The sequence below is a fragment of the Dromiciops gliroides genome, chromosome 2 (assembly GCF_019393635.1).
Source record: "Dromiciops gliroides isolate mDroGli1 chromosome 2, mDroGli1.pri, whole genome shotgun sequence".
Lineage (NCBI taxonomy): Eukaryota > Metazoa > Chordata > Mammalia > Microbiotheria > Microbiotheriidae > Dromiciops > Dromiciops gliroides.
This window is the reverse complement of record NC_057862.1, coordinates 140,343,662-140,368,476: the sequence shown is the minus strand read 5'-3', so window position 1 is coordinate 140,368,476 and position 24,815 is coordinate 140,343,662. Positions and strand designations below refer to the sequence as shown.

Genomic DNA, 24,815 nt, shown 5'->3' with positions numbered 1-24,815 from the left:
GATTCCCTTCTTTCTACTTATATGCACGCCTACCTCCCTACTGCAAGCTGGATTTTTGCAAGAATCTTCTAATTGGAGTCCCAACTTACCACCTCTCCTCTCCAAACCATCCTCCATACAGCTGCCCAAATAATCTTTCTAAAGACAAAATAAATAAGTCCTAAAAGTTGAACTTGAACCCAGGTTTCCCTGACTTCAAGGCTGACCCCTACTGCTTGTCTCTGGAGGAAATAGAGATATGGTGAGCTATTTTATTAGATATAAGAAAGACACCTATAACAATAAAACCATCAGACTCAGAGGGAAATTGTAAGTATTCCTGATCTCAAAACTTTAACAACATATCTTCACTATAGATCAGTTTGTGTTCCACCATAAAAGGCACATCCCTATGTATCCTGAGTGGACATGGCCATTTTTAATTGTATATATAGTAGCTGAACACTACAATTTTTGTCTTGATTTGCATGCTCTGTTTTGGAGTGGTTCTCAGAAATGCATCAGAAATGATAAATAGCCCTTCTCTATCTGCCCAGAATACATTTTTAGAAATGACAGCAAATATAGACAGCTAGGTTGAGCAGTGGATAATGACTGGACTTGGAGTCAGGAAAGACATGAATTTGAATTCTGCCCCAGACATCTCATGGCCATATGATCCTGGGCAAAATCCTTAACATTTTTTAGCCCTGGTTTCCTCAAGTATAAAAGGGGGATAAAATTAGTACCTATTTCATGTCATAGGATTGTTGGGAGGATCAAGAGATAAACATGTTTCATATTCTATAAGATATATAAGGCATTTTGCAAACCTTAAAACACAGCTAGGTGGTGCAGTGGATAGAGTACTGGACCTGGAGATGGGTAGATCTGAATTCACATCTGGCCTGGGACACTTGCTAGTAGTGTGACCTTGTGCAAGTCATTTATCCTCTATTTGCTGAAGTTTCCTCATCTCTAAAATGGGGATGATAATAATAGAACCCACCTCTCAGGGTTGTTGTGAGGCCCAAATGAGATGATACTTGTAAAGTGCTTAGCACAGCGCCTGGCACATAGTAAAGGCTATGTAAATGTCAGTTGGTATTATTACTAGGTCCATGCATGCTAGGTTTTAAATAGGCAATAGCAATAATTTAATGGCCATTCCCCCTCTCTTTGCTGCAACTTGCCTAGTGGAATGATTTTTACCTAGGTCTGGCCACACCACTTCCCAACTCAGGAATCTTCAATGGTTCCCTGCTATTAGGATAAATTAGAAGCTCTTTGCCTTCATGCATAGAGTCCTTTACAAAATGGCTTTCTTTTGCACACCCTTCCAGGCTTATTTCACTTATTCCTTTGTGTATTCCGCTTGGAGCCAAGCTGGAACTTGCTTTCCTCATGCCACTCTGCTCCCCCAAACTCAGCATTTTCTTTCCTGCCACCATGTCTTTGCACCATCCTTGTTTCTAGAATAAACTCCTTCCTTACCTTGCTGCTTCTAACCCCTAGCTTCCTTCAAGGCTCAGCTCATGTTCCACCTTCCATTGGAAACTTTTCCTAATTCCCCAACTGTTCATTCTCACTAACTTCTCAAATTAACTTGTACATATCTATCAGTTTACGATGTTGTTTTCACCCAGGAGAACTTAAGCTTCTTGAGGGTAGGATGTTTTATTTTGGTATCCTCGGTACTTAGCATGGTGTCTTGAATGAAGTAGATAATGGAAGACAAGGAATATATATGAGCATGACTTAAGGTAATTAGGTAGTTGATCCAGTGTGTGTATGGGGGGGGGGGGCGGGGAAGGGAGGGAGGGAGGGAGGCTGGTCCGCAGAAGCCTATGCAATTGTTAATTTCTATAAAAAAGAATGATAATAACTCATATGCTTATTCTCATTCCACAATTATTTTTTGAGTGTCTTCTATGTTCAGTGTGCCTTTTGAGGTTCTGTGAGTATAACAATGAAATATGTATATATATGTATGTATATTCATGTCTGTTTATGGGTAATGTTATACTTTAAATTATCTACTCCTCTGTTCCTCTTCATTGATAGTGACAATGTCAATGGTATTTTTTTTTAGTGAGGCAATTGGGGTTAAGCGACTTGCCCAGGGTCACATAGCTAGTAAGTATCGTGTCTGAGGCTGGATTTGAACTCAGGTCCTCCTGACTCTGGGGCTGGTGCTCTATCCACTGTGCCACCTAGCTGCCCGTCGATGGTACTTTTAAAGGCAGTATATGTCTGAGTCTTGATGTACTTTTGTATATAATTTTTCGATGTTTCTCTAGCTTTTCATTTTAAACTATGAACTCTTTGAGAGCAGGCACTGTTTGTATTTACCTTGATATTCCGTTGTAGACTGACACAATGGGCATTTAGTTATTGCTGATACCATTTGACTGAGTGACAGGCTGTCACATGGAAACCATACAGTGTCATCACTCTGCTTTTCTAATCCTTTCTGGGGAAATAGTAAGTACCTGAAAATTTTTATGCTTCCTACAAGAAAAGGAAAAAAAGGTTTGAAAGCTAAACTGTAATCTGAGAAAATATGATAGATGAATAGGTAAATATTACTCATAAAAATCACCTAAGTACACTTCCCTCTTCTAAAACAGAATGGAAGAAGAATTCATATTTTCTCCTCTTTGGTCCCCCTTGGGATGCATTGGTTATGGAGAACTGACTGTTATTCTTAGCTTATTTTTAGAACCACCTGATTCTGCATTTCATAGATAATACAGTCTCATACCTTCAGTGTTAGAGTGGACCTCAGACATTAGCTAGTCTAACCATTTCATTTGCCAGATGAGGAAACTGAGGTCCCTAGAAGTGACATGATTTGCCTAGGGTCATGGAGCTGTGATTCATACCCAGGTCATCTCATTCAAAGCCCAACATTTAATCTACAGATGCCATGGACCTGAAGGCAATTGTTACCTTTGCAGTAAAGGTGCTAGTTGGGTGGGTAGAGGACTATGAACAGATTTGAGCATAACCTGATCCCTTCTTATACAGAGAGACAGTATTGCCCAGCAGGCAAGTGACTGAGTGATATTTGAGGGACTTGTGTAATTCTGGATGAACCATTTGAGTGATGCAAGTTCCTTTGACCCGGGTTCTTTCCTCCTCAGGTGTTTGAGTTGGGGTTTGAGGCTGGTCCACAGAAGACTATTCAATTGTTAATTTCTACAAAAATTAATAACTTGTATACTTACTCTTATTGCACAATTATTTTTGAGTGTCTTCTATGTGTCTTTTGAGATTCTGTGAGTATAACAATGAAATATGATTTCAATGCCATATGCCTGCATCACACCATCATAACTACACAGTGTCCCCCATGCCTGGAATGCTTTGCCTCATCACTTCTGCCTCTTAGAATTTTTATTTTCCTTTATGGGTAATCTCAAGTGCCAACTCCTCCTGGCCACCCCCTCCCTCCCAGCAATTAATTTATATATATTTACTTCAGTATGGCATGGTATATAAAGCACCTGACTTGGAGTTAAGAAGACTTAGGTTTGACTTTTGCTTCAGACACTGCTGTGTGACCCTATGCCACTTACTTAACACCTCTTAGATTTATTTTCCTCATCCATCAAATAGGAATCATAATAGCACCCACCCCCTCAGGTTGTCCCATAAAGATTAAATGAGACCATATATGTGAAGTGCTTGGTAACCCTTAAAAGTCTTTGTAAATGTTGACTATGATTATTGTTTCCACTGATGAGAATGAATATAAACTCCTTCAAGTCAGGGATTGCTCATTTTTGTTTTTGTATTCCTAGCCTAACACGATGCTTAGCAATTAGGGCCTTAATCCTTGTTGCTGGATTGGTTGACTGATTTTAAAGTCTACCATTTCCTTTTTGAAATCTTTTGTTACTTGAATATATTAGTGATTTCACTGATATGGGGATGCCCTCCAAGGGTACAGATTACCCTCCCATACCTTCTCTTCTGGCCCTCCTCAGGAGATCCATCCAATGGGCTAAGGGCCTTCCTCAAGTTCTCTAGACATCTTGTGGATGGATACCAGGGGAGCAACCAGGCTGACCACAGCTGTCTCTTGCCCTTGCTGCTGTCCTACCACATATTTTAGTCATATCTCTCTGATGACATCCTTTTATGATTTTTCTGCTGAAAATTTCCCTTGGTAATATATGTTAATTTTTTTTCTGGGCAATGAGGGTTAAGTGACTTGCCCAGGGTCACACAGCTAGTAAGTGTCAAATGTCTGAGGCTGGATTTGAACTCAGGTCCTCCTGACTTCAGGGCTGGTGCTCTATCCACTGGGCCACCTACCTGCCCCAATCAAATGCTTTTTAAAAACATAATCAACAAATAAGTACTGTGAGAGCTTGTGTTTTAAAAAATCTCCTTCATTTAATTGTATGACTGGCAGGGTGTGGTATGCTATAAAATATTGAAGAAAGCCTTTCCATTCCTTTTCTTTTCTTTTTTTTTTATGTATAAGGTATTTTATTTTTTCCATTACATGTAAAGATAGTTCTCAACTTTTGTTTATACAAGCTTTACAATTTCAGATTTTTCTCCCTCCCTCCCCCCTCCCCTAGACAGCAGGTAACCTGATATAGGTTATATCTATATATCTAAATATCTATATACATATACATATATATATACACACATAATAACATTAATCCTATTTCTGCATTAATCCTGTTACAAGAGAAAAAATCAGAGCAGTGATGCAAAACCTCAAAATAGAAAAAAAAACAGCACCCAAAACAAAAGAAATAGTATAGTTCAATCAGCATCTATACTCCACAGTTCTTCTTTTTTTTTTTTTTCCTTGGATTTGGAGATCCTCTTCTATCATGAGTTCCCTGGAACTCTTCTGTACCATTGCATTGGTGAGAAGAATATAGTCCATCACAGTAGGTCAACACTCAATGTTGATGATACTGTGTACAATGTTCTTCTGGTTCTGCTCATCTCACTCATCATCAGCTCACGTAAGACCCTCCAGGTTTCTCTGAACTCCTCCTGCTCATCATTTCTTACAGCACAATAGTATTCCATTGTATTCATATACCACAACTTGTCCAGCCATTCCCCAATTGATGGACACCCCCTCAACTTCCAATTCCTTGCTACCACGTAAAGAGCAACTATAAATATTTTTGTACATGTGGGTCCCTTTCCCCCTTCCATGATTTCTTTGGGCAAAAGACCTAAAAGTGGAATTGCTGGGTCAAAGGGTATGCACAGCTTTATCGCCCTTTGGGCATAATTCCAAATTGCTCTCCAGAATGGCTGGATCAGTTCACAGCTCCACCAACAATGCATTAGTGTTCCAATTTGCCCACAGCTTCTCCAACATTTATTATCTTCCTTTTTTGTCATTTTAGCCAATCTGATAGGTGTCAGGTGGTACCTCAGAGTTGTTTTAATTTGCATCTCTCTAATCATTAGAGATTTAGAGCATTTTTTCATATGGGAATAGATAGCTTTGGTTTCTTCATCAGAAAACTGCCTGTTCATATCCTTTGACCATTTCTCAATTGGGGAATGACTTGGATTCTTATAAATTTGATTTAATTCCCTATATATTTTAGAGGTGAGGCCTTTATCAGAAGCACTGGCCTCAAAAATTGTTTCCCAGCTTTCTGCCTCCCTTCCAATTTTGGATGCATTGCTTCTGTTTGTACAAAAATTTTTAAATTTAATATAATCAAAATCATCCATTTTGCATTTTATAATATACTCTATCTCTTGTTTGGTCAAAAACTGTTTTCCTTTCCAAAGATCTGATAGGTAGACTATTCCTTTCTCTCCTAATTTACCTATGGTATCACCTCTTATGTCTAAATCATGTATCCATTTTGACCTTATTTTAGTAGAAGGTGTAGGATGTTGGTTTATGCCTAATTTCTGCCATACTATCTTCCAGTTTTCCCAGCAGTTTTTGTCAAATACTGAGTTCCTATCCCAGAAGCTGGAGTCTTTGGGTTTATCAAACACTACATTACTAGTGTCATTTACTACTGCATTTCCTGAGCCTAGCCTATTCCATTGATCTACCACTCTATTTTTTAGCCAGTACCAGATAGTTTTGATGACTGCCGCTTTATAGTAAAGCTCCAGGTTTGGTACCGCTAACCCACCTTCCTGTGAATTTTTTTTCATTATTTCCCTGGATGTTCTTGATTTTTTGTTTTTCCAGATGAATTTTGTTATTATTTTTTCTAGCTGTATAAAATAATTTTTAGGTAGTCTGATTGGTATGGCACTGAATAAGTAAATTAATTTAGGCAGTATTGTCATTTTTACTATATTAGCTCTGCCTATTCATGAGCAATTGATATCTTTCCAATTATTTAGATCTGATTTGATTTGTGTGAAGAGTGTTTGGTAGTTGTGTTCATAGAGTTCCTGGGTTTGTCTTGGCAAGGAGACTCCCAAGTATTTTATACTATCTACCGTTACTTTAAATGGAATTTCTCTTTCTATCTCTTGCTGCTGGACTTTGTTGGTCATGTATAGAAATGCTGATGATTTCTGTGGATTTATTTTATATCCTGCTACTTTGCTAAAGTTGTTAATTGTTTCAAGTAATTTTTGAGTTGATTCTCTAGGATTCTTTAAGTATACCATCATATCATCTGCAAAGAGTGATAGTTTTGTTTCCTCCTTGCCTATTCTAATTCCTTTAATTCCTTTCTCTTCTCTGATTGCTAAAGCTAACATTTCTAGGATAATATTAAATAATAGGGGTGATAATGGACATCCCTGTTTCACCCCTGATCTTATTGGGAAGGCCTCTAATTTATCTCCATTGCATATAATACTTGCTGATGGCTTTAGGTAGATACTGTTTATTATTCTAAGGAAAGCTCCACCTATTCCTAAACTCTCTAGTGTTTTTATTAGGAATGGGTATTGTACTTTGTCAAAAGCTTTCTCTGCATCTATTGAGATAATCATATGATTTTGGTTGGTTTTCTTATTGATGTGGTTGATTATGTTAATAGTTTTTCTAATGTTGAACCAGCCCTGCATTCCTGGTATAAATCCCACCTGGTCATAGTGTATTATCCTGGTGATCACTTGCTGTAACCTCCTTGCTAATATCTTATTTAAGATTTAGCATCAATATTCATTAGGGAAATTGGTCTATAATTTTCTTTCTCTGTTTTTGCTTTGCCTGATTTTGGTATCACCACCATATTTGTGTCATAAAACGAATTTGGTAGAACTCCTTCTTCACCTATTTTTCCAAATAATTTGTATAAGATTGGAATTAATTGTTCTTTAAATGTTTGGTAAAATTCACCCGTAAACCCATCTGGCCCTGGGGATTTTTTCTTAGGGAGTTCATTAATGGCTTGTTCAATTTCTTTTTCTAATATGGGTTTATTTAAGGATTTTATTTCTTCTTCCGTTAACCTGGGCAGTTTGTATTTTTGTAAATATTCATCCATTTCATTTAGATTGTCAAATTTATTGGCATACAGTTGGGCAAAATAATTCCTAATTATTGACTTAATTTCCACTTCATTGATGGTAACATCACCCTTTTCATTTTTGATTCCATTCCTTTTCAAGACTTCATCATGTGTGTGAAGGTTATTCTTACAGATGGAGAGAGATGTGCATACATAAACTATTATATCATATGGGTGATAGTATAGAAATTCAGAGATCAGGAGCTCATGTGTGACTGAGAGTGATCAGAGAAGTATTTATTAGGGAGGATTTGATTTGGGACTTGAAAGATCAGTAGGATTTTTAAAAAGTTTTTATATAGTTTATTTATGCTCTGATGAAAAATCATCTTCATGGATAAATATCCTCCATAGTGCCTTTTATTCCTTCTTTTTGCCAGCACCAACATTTGCCTTTGCAGTACCCCTGACTTTCTTCATTCTGTTCTTGCGTTCCTTTTGCTGCTTTCTTGACGTCTTTTTCTTCTCATACAGGCCATGCCTTGCAAGTCTGTGCTTTGGTTCATTTTTCTTTGCATAATCAAGGGAATTATAAATCATGCCAAAGCCTGTTGTTTGGCCACCACCAAAATGGGTTCTGAATCCAAAGACAAAAATGACATCTGGAGTTGTCTTGTACATCTTGGCCAGTTTTTCTCGAATTTCAGTCTTGGGCACTGTGGCCTTTCTAGGACGAAGGACATCTATAACCATCTGTTTATGCTGAAGAAGTCTGTTTGTCATGAACTTCCTGGTTCTGATAGTTACAGTGTCATTCATAGTGGTGGCCGGCTCCTTAAGCAGCATGAGAGGGAAAACGATCAGTAGGATTTTGATGGAAGCCATAAGAATGGCAATCCAAGCATTGCGGGTAACGTTGTAGATACATGTGTGGAGTTAGATATGCATAAGGCATATGTGGACAGAGAGTAAAGAAATTTGGTTGGAATGGAATATCAGGAGTTCATTATCCAAATTATGTGAATTTGTTCCTAATTTTACATATGTAAGTATGACTTTAAAGATTAATGTGCCTTTCAGAACTTTGAGTGTCACCACTGTCCAGGTTAATCCAGAATTGGAATTTACATTGATGAGTTTCAGCTTGATTCTGTACTTCCTTTTTTGTTTTTATTTTTGTGGGGGCAAAAACTAATTGAACTTAAATTCTATTAACCAATATTTTTGTATGGAGCCCCAGAAGAGAGGCAGTGTGAGAAAGAACAGACAATGTGGTGCAGTCCACTCAGAGGCCCTTGGTTCTAACCCCAGGCCTGTGTGGTCTTGGGCAAGTCACTTATTCCCTTTGGGCCTCAGTTTCCTCATCTGTATGCTATAGGGATTGAATTAGATGGACACTATGATCTCTTCTGGCTCCCATCTATGACCCTTGATTTATAATGCTATGATTCTGTGATAGTACAATGATCATTAAAGTAAATAATGATAACTTTGAGAAACTCTGAGAGCCATAAATATCTTCTGAAGGATCAAAGAAAAGATTGAATTCTGTTTAGTTTTAGTATTATGTTCATTTTGTTGTATTGTTATTCCTTTAACAATTGGTAATTTACATGGCAACTCTATAGTATTTAGAATATTTAATCAACCAGAAAACATCCCCATTGCCTAACCATGCCAGTAAATGGGGAATGACTGCACTTCATTTTTGAAGTTTTGATTTTGTTATGCTCTTTGTCATTTACTGAACTACCCACTTAACTGCCTTTTGAGGAACAAAAGCTTTTGGCTCCCTGGAAATTTTTCTCTCCTGAGAGTTTTAAAAAAAGTATAGTAGAAAATAGATATAGACTTTTGAAGTAGTATTATGTACTTTTTATTTTTTTTCTAATGGTATTAAATGATATTTAGGGGGAAATTATTAAAGAGGTATAATCTAGGATCCATAAATGGTTAGTACTTTAAAGTTCTTAGGGGCTTTTTAAATTCAAAAGTTTTAATAATATCTGCATTTTCTCAAACTTTTTTGGGGGAGGGGTATGTATGGCTTTGTCTACCTGGCCTTTGATATTAAACTAAAGGTACTAGGGTGTAAAAATTCACGTGCACTTAACTGCATTCTCATTTAAAGGGCCAGTAGAGTAAAACTGTAGCTATTTAGGATTTATTCTTTCTCTTTTTCTTTCTAAATGTTTTATGCATCTTTCTTTCCCTTTTATTCCCTTTCCTCTTCCCCTTTCTCTCCTTCCCTTTCTTTTTTCCCTTTCCCCCTCTCCTTTTTTCCCCTTCCCCCTTCCCCTCCCCTTTTCTTTTCTTCCCCTTTCTTCCTTTCCCTTTCTTGCCTTCTCCTTTTTCACCTTCTCCTTTTTTCCTTTTCCCCTTTCCCCTTCCATCAATCTTCCCTTCCCCTTTCAACCCCCATTTCCCCTTCTCTCAATCCTCCCTTCTCCGTTTTCTCATTTCCTCCTTCCCCTTATTCCTTTTTCCCCTTTCCTTCATGTGACTTTGCCCCAGTCAAGCAAAACAAACCAGCAAATTATCTGTGTCTGAAAATGTATGTCTATTCCACAGCTATAGTCAACTTTCATCATCACAATTGGGTTGCCATTCTTCCAGAATCATCAAGCTTCTGGAATATCTCTGAAAATGAGAGGAACCTATAAATAGAAGTAATGTCTGCGTCTTAATACTGTATTTCTTGAAAATACAGGTAAAGGGGACATTGTGTGTGTGTATGTGTGTGTGTGTCTAGTTGGTAAGGCTATGTTATAGAGTGCTTGGATGAGGAACAAACCAATATAACTAACTTTAAGTAGCTACAAAAGGCAGTTTTATTTTTTGACCAACAACCTGTGTAGTTCAGCAAGCAGAAGGGTGGGGTGATACTTGCTGTAATACAGTAACACAATGACAAGGAAAGTTATGTAACATTAGTCTCTACCTACACCACTCACATCTGCAGCCAAAATTATATATATAGATATATAGATATAGATATATGTAGAATAATGTAAGAAGGCAGGGAAGTATGTAGCACATTTTAGAAACATCTACATAAAAAAGTCTCAAGATACAAAGCTTATGGTTATCAGGTTAATTCAAATAGATCTTGGCCCTTTCCAAAATGGCCCATTCCCAGAGAGTGCTGGGTAACCGAGGTTGTTACCCATGGTTATTAATGTTCTTCTGTCAGCCCAGGAAGAGAGGCTGGCCATAAGAACGTGATCTGAAGGTTAAACATAAATATCACTGGATTCTCATATATATCCATACAATGTGTAGAATTTTACTATTGCAGAACCTGTAAATCAGGAAATTTACTTGGCAAATGTTACGTGAGAATCTAGAGCTTTGTGAACTCACTATGAGACAGGGTAAAAAAAAATAGTTACTATATTAGGGGCTGAAGTACAGATTTACATCTACTCCCCATTAATAAGGGGAAGAAAGAGGAAGATGTGAAAACTTGGGGAAGCTTATTATTTCTTTTGTTGTTTATGTAAAGAAAATTAATTAAGGTGACTGAGACAGTAGGGCATCCAAAGCTTCTTCCCCTCCTTTCCTGGCATGTTGTTAAATATCGGCATGCATTGTAGTACCTTTATTACTCTCATTAAGAGGAGGCTGGCTATTTTAGTACTTTATATTATACCCATTCAGTGATACCATAACCAAAACCTAAGTCAGACTGAGAGAGTGTCATGAAACTGTAGATAGAATGAGACTACTAAGTTCAAAAAGAGTCCATAAAGCAATTACCATGGATGTAAAATTGGAAGTGTTATGGTGATTTGAAGGCAGTGAAAAGATTCAGCTGAATCATGGAAGCATTAAGACTGCTACTTTCACACCTGGCTGCACTACTCCTTAATACAGCATTTGTTAAAGTTTTGGGAATTATATTTTTGAGTATTTTAATTTTAATTAATTTTAGTTTATGAAAACATGATCATTTGCCTTTAATTCCCCATTTTAAAAGGTATTCTGAATTCCCAATTGTGATTTGATTTTATTTTGGAGCCAAATTTTTTTCTAGAAGAATGCATAACCATTTTTATATGGTGGCTAATAAGAGAATGGATTTTGAAAGAATTTAATTTTATAGCCAATGTTTAAGTAGGCTATAATATGTTACTCAATACTGGCAGATCCCACATGCCATTGCTCCTGACTAATGTTGTTTCATAATAATATCTCTTTGAAAAGCTGGAGATGCATTGGAGAACACAGAACCATGATTGCCTAGAGCAGAGTATATATGAGTATCTCAAATAAAGAAAGAAAAGGTGAGAGGCAATGGAGATGGGAAGAAGGATTAATTGGTGGTCAGCCCTGCCTTGGTCTATGGTATTCTGCTTTGCATAAAACAAGATTGGTATGATTCAATTCTCCCAGCAATATATTCAATTGCTAATTGAACCAGGACCTCAAATTTACAGTAACAACAGTCAAATTAAGGTGTATAGATGGTCTAAAAGCTGTGTGATTCTTAGCATCCTCTGTTCTCTATTTTGCCAACTCGTGCCCCACTCCAGAAATAGAAGGGGGCTGAACAGGGCTGGGGCTTTTAAAATATTTTTTTATTGTTTCATGGGTTGCCATAGCCTAAAGAGGAAGAAAAAATATTCATCACCAAGTGACCATCTTTTTGGTGTTGAGTCTCCTCATACTTAGCTGAGCTGTTCTTGCATACTTTCTGGGATCATTCTTGGACTCTTTTGAGCATGTTAGCACCTGCCAGATTTGATGAAGAACCCAGAATTACTGTATAAAAATCAATCAATTAAGAAGCATTTATTGAGAAATAACTATGTGCCGGCACTGTACTTACTTATCACCAAGAATGCAAAGAATAAGGCAAAAATACAGAATACAAGTCTCCAAAGAATTAAAATCTAATATTACACAGAGGCTAATAAAGAGTTGTGGGCAGCTAGGTGGTACAGCAGATAGAGTGCCAGTCCTGAACCTGAGTTCAAATCTAGCAGGTTATGTATGAGCAGGTTGCAACATATGCTCAATAAGGGTCTTTGGAGAACAGAAGTAAAGGATATCATTGGGAGATGTAGAATAAGAAGGGGTGAGTGAGCTAGTCACATGGTAAGGGTAAAAAATGACAGGTGGATTGCTAGACTGCTCCACTGCTACCTTCTAAATATCTGGAGAAAGCAAGAAAGGATTCGACGATGTTGGGTTGATCCCCCTTATAATGAACTTAAGGGAGAATGCAGACAAGAGTGACAAAATGAGTAGATGTGGATGTTTTGCCATCTGCAGCATTGGTGGAAAGAGCTAAATTGAGCTAGATCACTAAAGTGCTTACTTTATTCTAGGAACTGTGCTAAGTGCTAGAAATACAAATACAAGCAAAAAAAAAAATACAGTCCCTGCCCTCAAGGAACTTATATCTTATGTTCTAAGGAGGCAGCTTATATCTTACATGTTATAAAAAAGAGCTGGGAAATGGAAGATTCCCCATATTGGGAAACAGTGGCAGTTGATCTAGAAGAGAAGTGAATGTAGATTCTGTGAGCACTTCTTTAATTGGTGGTCCCAAGCAGGAACTTACCAATGAAAAATGGGGATCACTAGAGTGGAGACATCTCCATGATGAGAACGCTCATGGGGGTAGAAGTGGAAAAGTCTGGTGAGGGGCAGGATGAGAAGTGTCTCCCAGAAAGAAATAGAACCCTTCTGGCTCAACTCCTGACTCTCAGCACAGAGCATATTGCTTTTCCTTGAAGATTCTGGGCGTGGTCACTGTTCCAAAATATTTAAGAGGAGAATTTTCTTAAGGAGACAACAATCTTTAAGCTTCGTTATGGAGGAAAATATTCAGAGGAGGAAGGCAGTGAGTTATTGTGGTACCGTTAAGCCTGGCCCTACAGAATAATTTTGAAATTTAGGAGCAGGCTTTGGGATGTAGTTAGAAGACACCTTAGAGGTCATCTTCATTTTATAGATGGGACACTGAGGCAGAATGACATGATGGAAAGATCTGCCATCCTACATGAAGCTCTGCTACTTGCAAATTGTGTTAACTTGGGCAAGTTCATTTCCTTTTTTGGACCTCAGTTTCCTCATGTATACAATGGGGAGATTGAACTAGATGATCTAGAATGTTCTTTTTAAGTTCTAAGTCTGTGGGGGCAGCTAGATGGTACAGTGGATGAAGCACTGGCCTTGGATTCAGGAGGACCTGAGTTCAAATCCTGCCTCAGACACTTGACACTTAGCTAGCTGTGTGACCCTGGGCAAGTCACTTAACCCTCATTGCCCTGCAAAAAAAAAAAAAAAAGTTCTAAGTCTGTGACTCTACACTGACTTGCCCAGGGTCACACTGGTAGTGACCATCTGGTAAGAGGTCATTTAATAAATGACTGATCTGGGATCATAGGCTTATAGATTTAGAGATGGAAGGGACCTTAGAGGTTACCATCAGGTCTGAAAAATGAAATCATTTACCTAAGGTCATACAGACAAATAAGTGGTAGAGTCATAATTTGGATCCTTGCCTTTTGACTTCAAACCCAGTGTTCTTTCTGCAACATTGAGAAATATAACTTTATTGAGTATTAGTACAGGAGATTAATCAATGTTAACTATTTATCTCAATAGTTACAATGCCAAGTGGGAATCAGTATAAACACAATAGTGAGTATAGGGAATGACAGTTTGACAGTCAGTACAATTGATAGATTGACAGTGTAGTAAGATTAACAGATTATAGTTACTTTCTGAGGTTCCTCATCCAAAGACCACAGGAGATAGCAGGATGGTTTTGTTAGCATTAAAGATTTTGAATGTTGATGGGAAAAGTGAACACCACAAAAGGGCAAAATATGGTTAGTGTTGTTGGTAACTAGAAATCTTAATGCAAAAACCCATGAGCATCTATTTGTTTTTTCCCCCAAGAAGACTGTTGCAAGAAAGACATATTCCCAGTCGAGGTTAATACTTTATTTATGGGCCATTCTATTAAATTGAGTTAAAAAAAAAGAACTGTTTTTGACTTGTAGAGTAAGTGGCTTTAACAAGGCTGTTTTGTCATTGTTTCTGTCGACATTTCTTTGTAATTTGCTTAAAGCTGATGACTGGTGACTGATGACAAGCTTATCACAGCAGTGCAAACTAGAGGAGAAAATACATATTCGGCACTGATTCATGCTTCCAACTCAAGGGTTCTCTTCTGTTTGGAGACTCAAAGACCTGTGGTTATAAGAGTAGCATTAGTGTTGATTGACTGTTAAAAGCATTCATACATGTTCTGTAAAAATAGCCTGGTTTGCGTGGTGGTATTCTTATTTTCATGACCAGTTTTTTAGTTCTCAACTTAAACTGAGATCTGCATCTCCCACCCCCATCAATTTTTGCCCTGTTTCTCCTGTACAGTGCACCCTCCAAGATTTGGTAGCAGCTGGTTCTTTATTTTTCTGAATTTTAATTAGATAGGTCATTAGTGAGAGACTATTTTAAGAAACAAAATGACAGATCTATAGCTGAAAAATGAATGTGACAGAAGGTAGATCTCTTAGAGCTACCAAATGACTGTTGTCTTTCTTTCACATTATGCCATGGTTAAAGTGCCTGTTGCCATTTGTAATATCTCTCTGTATGCATTCTTCTAAAGCACAGATCTGACCGAGTTCCACTCTCTTGCTCAAGAAGCTGCACTGACTCCCTATTATCCCTAGGAAAAATTCAAATGCCTTTATTTGTAATTTAAAGCCCTTTACAATCTGGCTCTGGCCTAATACTCTAAATGACTCCTCTTCACATATCCTACTGTCTAGCCACATTGACCTCTTTGCTGTTCCTCGTGCAGAATATTCCATCTCTTTCTCTGTACCTTTGGATAGACTGTTCCCCTCCCCCCTCACTTTTGCCTCTGAAAATCACAAGAATACATAGGCACGTGAATCTGGAGCTGGAAGGGATCACAGAAGCCATCTGCTGCAACCCTCTCTTTTTACAGCTGAAGAAATAGGCCCAGAGAATGGAAGTGACTTACTCAAGGCTGTACAGGTAGTAAGAACCCAAGACTTCTGAATCCAGACCTTAGCTGAATAACTTAATCTATCTGCCTGCTTCCCCTCTCTCCTCTCCCCTTTCTACTACATAAGGTCTTTTTCAATAACCTTCCCCTCCAGCTGCTAGTGCCTCTTGCCAGTTAATTATAACTACCTTGTAATTAATTTGTATCATTTTAAAATTGTCTTATATGTGTTCATGCTGTTTCTCTCCATAAAATATAATCTCCTTGAGGGCAGGAACCCTCATTTTTGTCCTTTTATTTCCAGCATATCGCATAATATCTAGCACATCGGTAATTATAACATAGAATATTATAACAATATATAGTTATTATATAATATATAATTATCATGTTATAAACATATTATGACATTACATGTATATGGAGTTTTAAATTTTATAAAATGTCTTACATTTATTATATCATTTGATCCTCACACCAGCCCTGTTATTATCGTCCCTATTTTATAGATAAAGAAACTGAAGCCTAAAGGAGTTAAATGACTTGTCCAGTGTTATATAAGTTAATCAGTAAATGAGGAAGATATTCAGATTCAGGTTTTTCTAACTCCAAGTCTAGCATCCTCAGTACTATATCACCTAGCTGACATTGATGCTTGTTTGCTGACTGAAATCTATATCTAGATAGATATAAAATATATATATGGATTATCTCTGACTGGAATTTCCAGTATGTCTTTCATGCTACATACATGTGAATGGAGGCAACTAGGTGATGCAGTAGTTAGGGAGCCATGCCTGGAGTCAGGAAAACCTGAATTCAAATCCTGTCTTAGCTGTGTGACCCTGGGCAAGTCATTTAATCTCTATTTGCTTCAGTTTCTTTATCTGTAAAATGGTGATAATTCTCCCAGGCTTGTTTTGAAGATCGAATGATGTAATAATTGTAACATGTTTAGCACAATGCCTGGAACATAGTAATGTTTGATTATATAAATATTTGCTATAAATGTTTGATGATGACGATGACGATTAATCACTAAATGAGGTGTCTGAATAGCATGGTATAGTAGCAGTAACACCTGATTTGAAGTCAGAAAGCCTGGATTCAATTCAAGCTCTCTTCTACTACTAGTATGATCTTTTGTTGCTGTTGTTGTTCAGCCAGTTTACTTGTGTCCAACTCTAAATGACCCCATTTGGGGTTTCCTTGGCAAAGATGCTGGGGTGGTTTGCTATTTCCTTCCCCAGCTCATTTTAAGATGAGGAAACTGAGGCAGACAGGGTTACGTGACTTGCCCAGGATCCCACAGATAGTAATTGCCTGAGATTATATTCGAATTTAGGAAGATGAGTCATTCTGATTCCAGACCCAACACTCTATCCACTGTGCCATACCAGCTGTGTGATCTTTGGTGATTTAGTTTTCTTATCTATAAAAGGAAGGAGTTAGGCTAGATAATGTCTAAAGTTCTTTTCAACTCTAAATACATTAAACCTATGAAGAAAAGACTCACAGAGTGAGAAGGGTGGCTAAGCTTGTATGTTCCCATCTCTTGGTTACTTTTCTATACCTGGAGACCTATTCTATCATGTGTTGTTTCCTGGGACTTAGTGAACCAGGAAGATTAGAATTATATGTATATATTATTAATATGAGAATAGCATCTTATTTGTATATGTCCTTTTCTCTGAAGAAGTTTTTCATATAACTAGTTACTATTTCATTTCCTCGTCATATATGCCAACTTGAGTACTTGACATCTTAGGTGTCCCCATGTAACTCATCAAAACTAAACAGGAAGTTTGGTGTTTTTTTTTTAATAGAAGGGGAATTCATCCTTTAGAATGGAGCTCAGCTCCTTGCTTATAGTTGTCATGGAAATGAGTTTTTAAATCTGCATTTATTTGGCTTCATAAAAGATACATCAGAAGATAGAAAATGTAAATATAATTACTACTTAGAGCCAAATGATTGATTTTATTGTTTGCTACTAGGATTATGCATTAACCCATTTCTAGGGTTCCAAGTAAATTGCTAATATATGAAGTAGTGGTATTCACTGTATAGGAATGCTTATGCTCCAAGATTTGGATTCAACAGTCTTACTTATAAATAAAACGGCATTTCAAGGATTCTTGCAGATTAAAGAATTTTTAGCATTATGGCACTCATAGTGGAATAAAAGTTATTACATTTTTTTAACTCAAAGTAGGGTTGGAGAAAATTGTTATCATTAGTATTAGTATTAGTATCACCAGGCTTTCTTTTATTATATCATGAAGGTGAATCCCTAGAGTCTGGTGAATGTTCATTCCCCTTCTTTGCCATCAAAGCTTCTTATTGCCCAGCAACCCAGAATTCCTGCTTCCTTTATTCATTGGAAACTGCTGAATATAAAGCTGAATAAAGCTTTAAAACTTTAGGTTAGTTGTGAATATCTTGATGATGTCTTAAATAGTTAAGATAATATAACATATTCAAAACGCAGAATGACTAGTTGGCTCATTTGGTTAGAACCAATTGCTAATGAATTCAAGGTCTACATATGATTTACTTGTCTTTCCTCTCCCATGAAGACTTATTTGTACCTGCTCTATTCCTAACCCTCAGAAATACTTTCCATTCATCACAAAGGGGAAGAGAAGAATGGATCATACCAATCTCCCTCAACAACCATTAAAAGTTGACCATAAACTCTTAAAATTGGGAGGAACATTAGTCATCTAGTCCAACCCTCTCTACCTCCTACAGGGATCTAAGATTAACAGATGGTCATCCAGAAGTTAATGGAACAAGTATGATGGAAAAAATAAATCTGACATAAATGAAGTTTACTAGGAAGACTAAAGCCAGATATATAATATATGGGAAGATCGCACATATGAATTAACATCTCAGTTACCTTTACCTTGAGTTATCTCTTGCAGATGTATGTGCTAGCAAGTTTGGGCTTCCCTCTGAATTCCCTGAGTGACTGGACTATTCGATTCATTTGGAAATTAATCACAGACTGCCTTAAGTTTGCACATGTACATATGTCTTCTCTCCCCAGTAAGGTTTTAAGTTTTTAGAAACTATTTATATCTGGCATAGTGAATACATATAATAAATACTCAATAAATATTTATCGAATGGACTTCTATTTTAGTAAAAGGCCAAGCTCCTACTACCTGAGCCAGCTAATTTATTTCTATTGTTTGTAGACTTGCTAATTGCATATAATTATGGTAATATTAATATTAAACTTTAATTCATTGATGTTTACCTATTTTGGTATTCCTTCATGTTCTTCCTTCTTTCTGAAACTTTGATCACCTCCTTGTCTTGGCTTTCTTAGAGGCTTGGTGTGACTTAGAGGACTCTGGTAGACCTCAGGTTAAATTCTACCCCTAACACTAGCTGTGGGACTACAGAAAGCTCCAGTTTCTTTGATCATCCAGATCTTTTTATATTCAAAGCAGGGGATAATATGTTAAGTATCTATTTCATGAGGTTGTTGTAAGGGTAAAAATGAGATAATGTAGGTCCAGTACTTTGTAAACTCTTTGTTTTTGTTGCTATGAACTATAAGTGTTTTCATAAATTTCAAGTTGCATCAGAAACATTTTTCACATTTAAAAATTGAAACTAGGTGGCACAGTGGATAAAGCACTGGCCTTGGATTCAGGAGGACCTGAGTTCAAATCCAGCCTCAGACACTTGACGCTTACTAGCTGTGTGACTCTGGGCAAGTCACTTAACCCTCATTGCCCTGCAAAAAAAAAAAAATTGAAACTTTGATTGTCAAGGGATTATGTGTCTAAAAGAGAGCTATTTTCTTTTTTAAGAATAATTTTTTAAATATTCACTTAAAAATTTTGAGTTCCCATTCCCCCCCTCTCCCTCCCCTGCCCACTGAGAAGGCAAACAATAGAATAACAATTATACATGTAAAGTCATGCATAACATATTTCCATATTAACCATGTTGTGAAAAATAACAATAAAGAGCAAGAAATATGAAGAAAGTAAAAAAGTATACTTCAGTCTGCACTTAGAGTTTATCAGTTCACTCCCTGGAGGTGAATAGCATTTTTCATCATGGGTCCTTTGGAATTGTCTTGGCTTATTGTATTGATCAGCGCAGCCATGCCTTTCACACTTGATCATCATTAAATATTGCTGTTACTGTATACAATGCTCTTTGGACCTGCTCACTTCACTTTGCTCCAGATTTTTCTGAAACCATTCTGCCAGTCATTTCTTATAGCACATGAGTTCCATTGCAACCATACATCACAACTTGTTCAGCCATTTCCAAATTGATGGGCATCTTCTCAATTTCCAATTCTTTGCCACCACAATAAGACCTGCTATAAGTATTTTTATAAATGTAAGTCCCTTTCCCTTTTCTTTGATCTTTTTTGGGATACAGAATTAGTAGTGATATTTCTGGGTCAGAGGACAGGCACAGTTTGATAGCCCTTTGGGCATAGTTTCAAATTGTTTTCCAGAATGGTTGGACAAGTTAACAACTCAACTAATTGTGCATGTGTATCCCTATTTTTCTATATCCCCTCCAGCATTTATTATTTTTCTTTTCTTTCATATTAGTCAATTTCATGTGTGAGATGTTACTTCAGTTATTTTAATATGCCCTTTCTCTAATCAAATTTTTATGTGACTATTGATAGCCTTTATTTTTCTTCTGAAAACTATCTGTTTATATCATTTGACCATTTATTAAATGAGGAATGGCTCTTATTTTTATACATTTGGCTCAATTTCCTATATATTTGAAAAATGAGGCATTTATTAGAGAAAATTGCTGCAAAAAGTTTCCTCCCATTTCCCATTTTCCTTCTAATTTTGGCTACATTAGTTTTGTTTGTATAAACCTTTTTAAATTTCATTTAATCAGAATTATTTATTTTACTTTTCTTGATTCTATTTATCTCTTGTTTGACCATAAACTCTTCATTTATCCATAGATCTGACAGGTAAAATTTTCCATGCTGCCCTAATTTCCTTTTGTATTACCCTTTATATCTAAATCATTTACCCATTTTGACCTTAAAGCTCTTGGTCTTCGCTTCATTTCTGCCAAACTGCTTCCCATTTTTTTCACCAATTTTTTCAAATGGTGAGTTCTTACCATAAAAGCTTGGATTTTTGGATCTTTATCAAACATTAGATTACTATGGCCATTTATTACTGTTTATTATGTGCCTAACCTAACCTTCTGATTTGTCACTTTATTTCTTAGCCAGTAGCAGATTGTTTTGATTATTGCCACTTTATAATTTAGTTTAAAATTTGTTGTGCTAGGCTGTCTTCCTTCACATTTTTCCATTGATTCCCTTGATATTCTTGACCTTTTGTTATTCCAGATGAATTTTGTTTACTTTTTTCTAACTCTATTAAACAATTCTTTGGTAGTTTGATTTGTATGGCACTGAATAAGTAAATTCATCCAGGTAGAATTTCATTTTTATTATATAGTCTTGACTTTCCCATGAGCAATTAATATTTCTCCAATTGTTTAGATATATCTTTGTGTGCTAAATATTTTATAATTTTGTTCATGTAGTCCCTGGGTTTGTTTTACCAGGTAAACTCCCAGGTATTTTATGATGCCTACAGCTATTTCAAATGGAATTTCTCTTTCTACCTCTTCCTGATGGGTTTTATTGGTAACATATACAAATTCTGATGATTTATGTAGATTTATTATATAGTCTACAACTTCCTCAAAGTTGTTAATTATTTCAACTACTTTTTAATTGATGGTCTAGATTTCTAAAAGTATGCCATCATATCATCTACACAGAATTGCAGCTTTGTTACCTTATCTATTTTTATTTCTTCAATTTCTTTTTCTTGCCTTATTGCTATAGCTAGAAATTCTAATATAATTTTGAATAATCAGAGCAACAGTGGGCATCCTTACTTCACTCTTGATCTTTTTGGGAAGGCTTCTAGCTTATCTCCATTAAAGATAATGTTTGTTCTTGATTTCAGACAGATGCTACTTATCATTTTAAGGAAGGTTCCATTTATTCCTATGCTTTCTGGTGTGGTTTTTTTTAATAGAAATGAGTGTTGTATTTTGTCAAAAGCTTTTTCTGCATCTATTGATACAATAATATGATTTTTGCTGTTTTTCTTATTGATATGGTCAATTGTGATTATAGTTTTTCTAATATCAAAACAGACCTTCATTCTTGCTTTGCATCTTATTTGGTCATAGTGTATGATTTTTATGATATATTGCTGTAATCTCTTTGTATTTTATTTAAAATGTTTGCATCAATATTCATTAGGGAAATTAGCCTATAGTTTTCTTTCCCTGTTTTTGCTCTCTCTGGTTTAGGTATCAAAACCATATTTGTTTTGTAAAAGGAATTTTGTAGGATTCCTTTTTTACCTATTTTAAAAATTAGTTTATATGTCATTGGGATTAATTATTCCTTAAATATTTGATAGAATTCATTTGTAAATCCATTTGGTCCTAGGCATTTTTCTTAGGAACTCATTGATGGGTTGTTCAATTTCTTTTTCTACGTTAGGGTTATTTAAGTATCCTATTTCCTTTTCTGTTAATCTGTGCAATTTATATTTTTGTAAATACTATCCATTTAACTTAGATTGTAGGTTTTACTTGCATGTAATTGGGCAAAATAATGTCTAATAATTGTGTTAATTTCATCTTCATTGGTGGTACAGTCAGCCTTTTCATTTTCAATACTGGTAATTTGGTTATCTTCTTAAAAATTAAAAAAAACAATTAACCAATAATTTATATATTTTTTATTATTAATTCATTTTTACTTTCAATTTTATTAATATCTTCTTTGATTTTCAGAAAAGTATTTCCATATTGTTTTTGAATTGAGGATTTTTAATCTGTTCATTTTCTAGTCTTTTAGCATGTTGTTCTGCCTCTTTTATTAATGTATACTTTTAGGGATATAAAATTTCTTCTAAGTACTGCTTTGGCTTTATCCCACAAATTTCAGTATGTTTTCTTATCCTTGTCATTCTCCATAATGAAGTTATTGATTGCTTCTATGATTTGTTCTTTGACCCCCACTCATTTTTTAGGATTAAATTATTTAGTTTCAAATTAATTTTTAATTTATGCTTTCATGGCCCTTTACTAAATATAATTTTATTGCATTATGGTCTGAAAAGGCTGCATTTAATACTTTTGCTTTTCTGTATTTGGTTGTGAGGTTTTTATGCCCTAATATATTGTCAGTTTTTGTAAAGGTTCCATTCTGCTATTTGCTTCCATTTTATGGGTGAGTCCACCCCATTCACATTTACAGTTAGGATTACTAACTATGCATTTATCCTATTATCCTCTCCATTTATCCTACTTTCTTCTATTTATCTATCTCTCTTTTTATCCTGTCCCTATTCTACAGTCTGTTTTGCTTCTGACCACTGCCTTCTTTTATCTACCCTCCCTTTTATTATCTTCCCTTTCCTTTATTCCCTTCCTCTCCTACTTCTCTGTTGGGTAAGATAGATTTCTATGACCATTTGAGTGTGTGTTTATTAAAATATGAAAAAATATATAAAATATATATAAAATCTCATCTTGGAACCAATTTAGATGTGAGAGAGGTTCAAGCATTGCCCCCCATTTCCCTCTCTACTGTAAAAACTCTTCATTGAACACCATAGATTTTTTTCACAGATTATTGTGTAATCATTACAGCCTCTGAGGTTGAGAAGCAACTAAGTATATATACCTGCTTCTTGTGCTAATTTTGACCTAACAATTAACTCCAAGAAAACAGAGGTTCTCCACCAGTCAGCACCATACCATCCATGCGTGAAACCACTAGTCAAATGGAGAAATTTCGAATGCTGTGGATAAGTTAATTTACTCTTGCAGTTTATTTTCCAGGGATGTACAAATAGATGATGGGGTTGGCACACTCATTACCAAAGCTAGCTCAGTGTTTGGGAGATTCCAAAAGAAAGTGTGGGAGGGAAGAGGTATTAGACTGCCTACCAAGCTTAAGGTTGACAGTGCTGTTGTGCTAACTTCATTGTTGTATGCCTGACAAACCTGGACAATATACTAGTCCCCTGACAGGAAATGGAATAATTTCCATTTGAATTGTCATAGGAAGATTCTGAAGATCACCTGGCAAGATAAAGTACAAGACAGTGAAGTACTATCTTGAGCTGAACTGTCAAGCATTTAAACTCTACTTCAGAGAGCACAACTCTGATGGGCTGGCCATGTTCAAATAACAAAAGTACATTTGCCTAAAAGACTATTTTATTTAATTTCTTGAAATATGATGCCTATGCTCTTTCTTTGATTATGGCTTTCAGGTGGTCCAATATTTATTAAATTATCTCTCCTCAATCTATTTTCCAGGTCAGTTGTTTTCCAATAAGATATTTTACATTTTCTTATTTTTTTATTCTTTTGGCATTGTTTCATAATATCTCATGGAGTCATTAGCTTCTACTAGCTCAATTCTAATTTTTAAGGAATTATTTTCTTTAGTGAACTTTTGTATTTCTTTTGCCATTTGGCCAATTTTGCTTTTCATGGAGGTATTTTCATTATTACATTTTCGTACCTCCTTTTCCATTTCATCAGTTTTGTTTTTCAAGGTATTATTTTCTTCAGTGTTTTTGTACCTCTTCTACCAAGCTATTAATTGTCTTTTCATAATTTTCTTCCTTTAATCTTTTTACCTAGTTTTTCTTCTACTACACCTATTTGATTTTGAAAATAATTTTGTAGCTCTTTGAGGAATTCTTGTTGGGCTTGTAAACAGTTGACCCCTTTCCCTTTGATGGCTTCATTGTCTTCTTCTGAGTTTGTGTATTGATCTGTTTTGTCACCATAATGACTTTTTATGGTCATGTTTTTTCTCATTTCTCTAATCTAGTCTTGATTTTGAACTTTATGTCAAAGTCAGACTTTTTCCCACAATGGGGTAGGGGAGGAGCACACTACTGTCTCAGGCTTCAGACCTTTTTGCACTGGGGGTTTGGAAGTTTTCAGTGAGGTATGGTTATTGCTTTTACTAGTCCGCATTCTGGTCCTTACCCAGGAAGGGCTTTTGATCCCTTGGACCAGAAAAATGATATTCCTTAGGGTCTCTGATCCTTTGTGACCAAAAACAATACTGCTCCTTAAGGCTTCTGTTCCCCTTGTCTGAAAGTGCTCCTCTCTGCCTTTGAACTATGACCCAGAAGTGGATATAGGCAGTGTAGTTGCCAAATAGTGTCCCTGGTCCTATGTTTAATGCTAGCACAAGGGGACCATGTAATCTCTCTCTTTTTTTTAATTTGTGGGGCAATGAGGGTTAAGTGACTTGCCCAGAGTCACACAGCTAGTAAGTGTCAAGTGTCTGAGGCCAGATTTGAATTCATGTCCTCCTGAATCCAGGG

The 24,815-nt window shown here is 36.1% G+C and overlaps 2 protein-coding genes across 5 annotated transcripts in view; one reads left to right on the top strand and one right to left on the bottom strand.

Moving 5' to 3' along the window:
* Positions 1–24,815, top strand: part of APBA2 (amyloid beta precursor protein binding family A member 2) — a 373,381-nt gene that overhangs the window by 86,893 nt on the left and 261,673 nt on the right. The gene's annotated exons all lie outside the window — the stretch shown is intronic.
* LOC122743126 (40S ribosomal protein S24-like) lies at positions 7,761–8,228 on the bottom strand. The gene has a single exon (XM_043987877.1). The coding sequence runs from the start codon at positions 8,226–8,228 to the stop codon at positions 7,830–7,832; it is 399 nt and encodes a 132-aa protein (XP_043843812.1). The 3' UTR covers positions 7,761–7,829.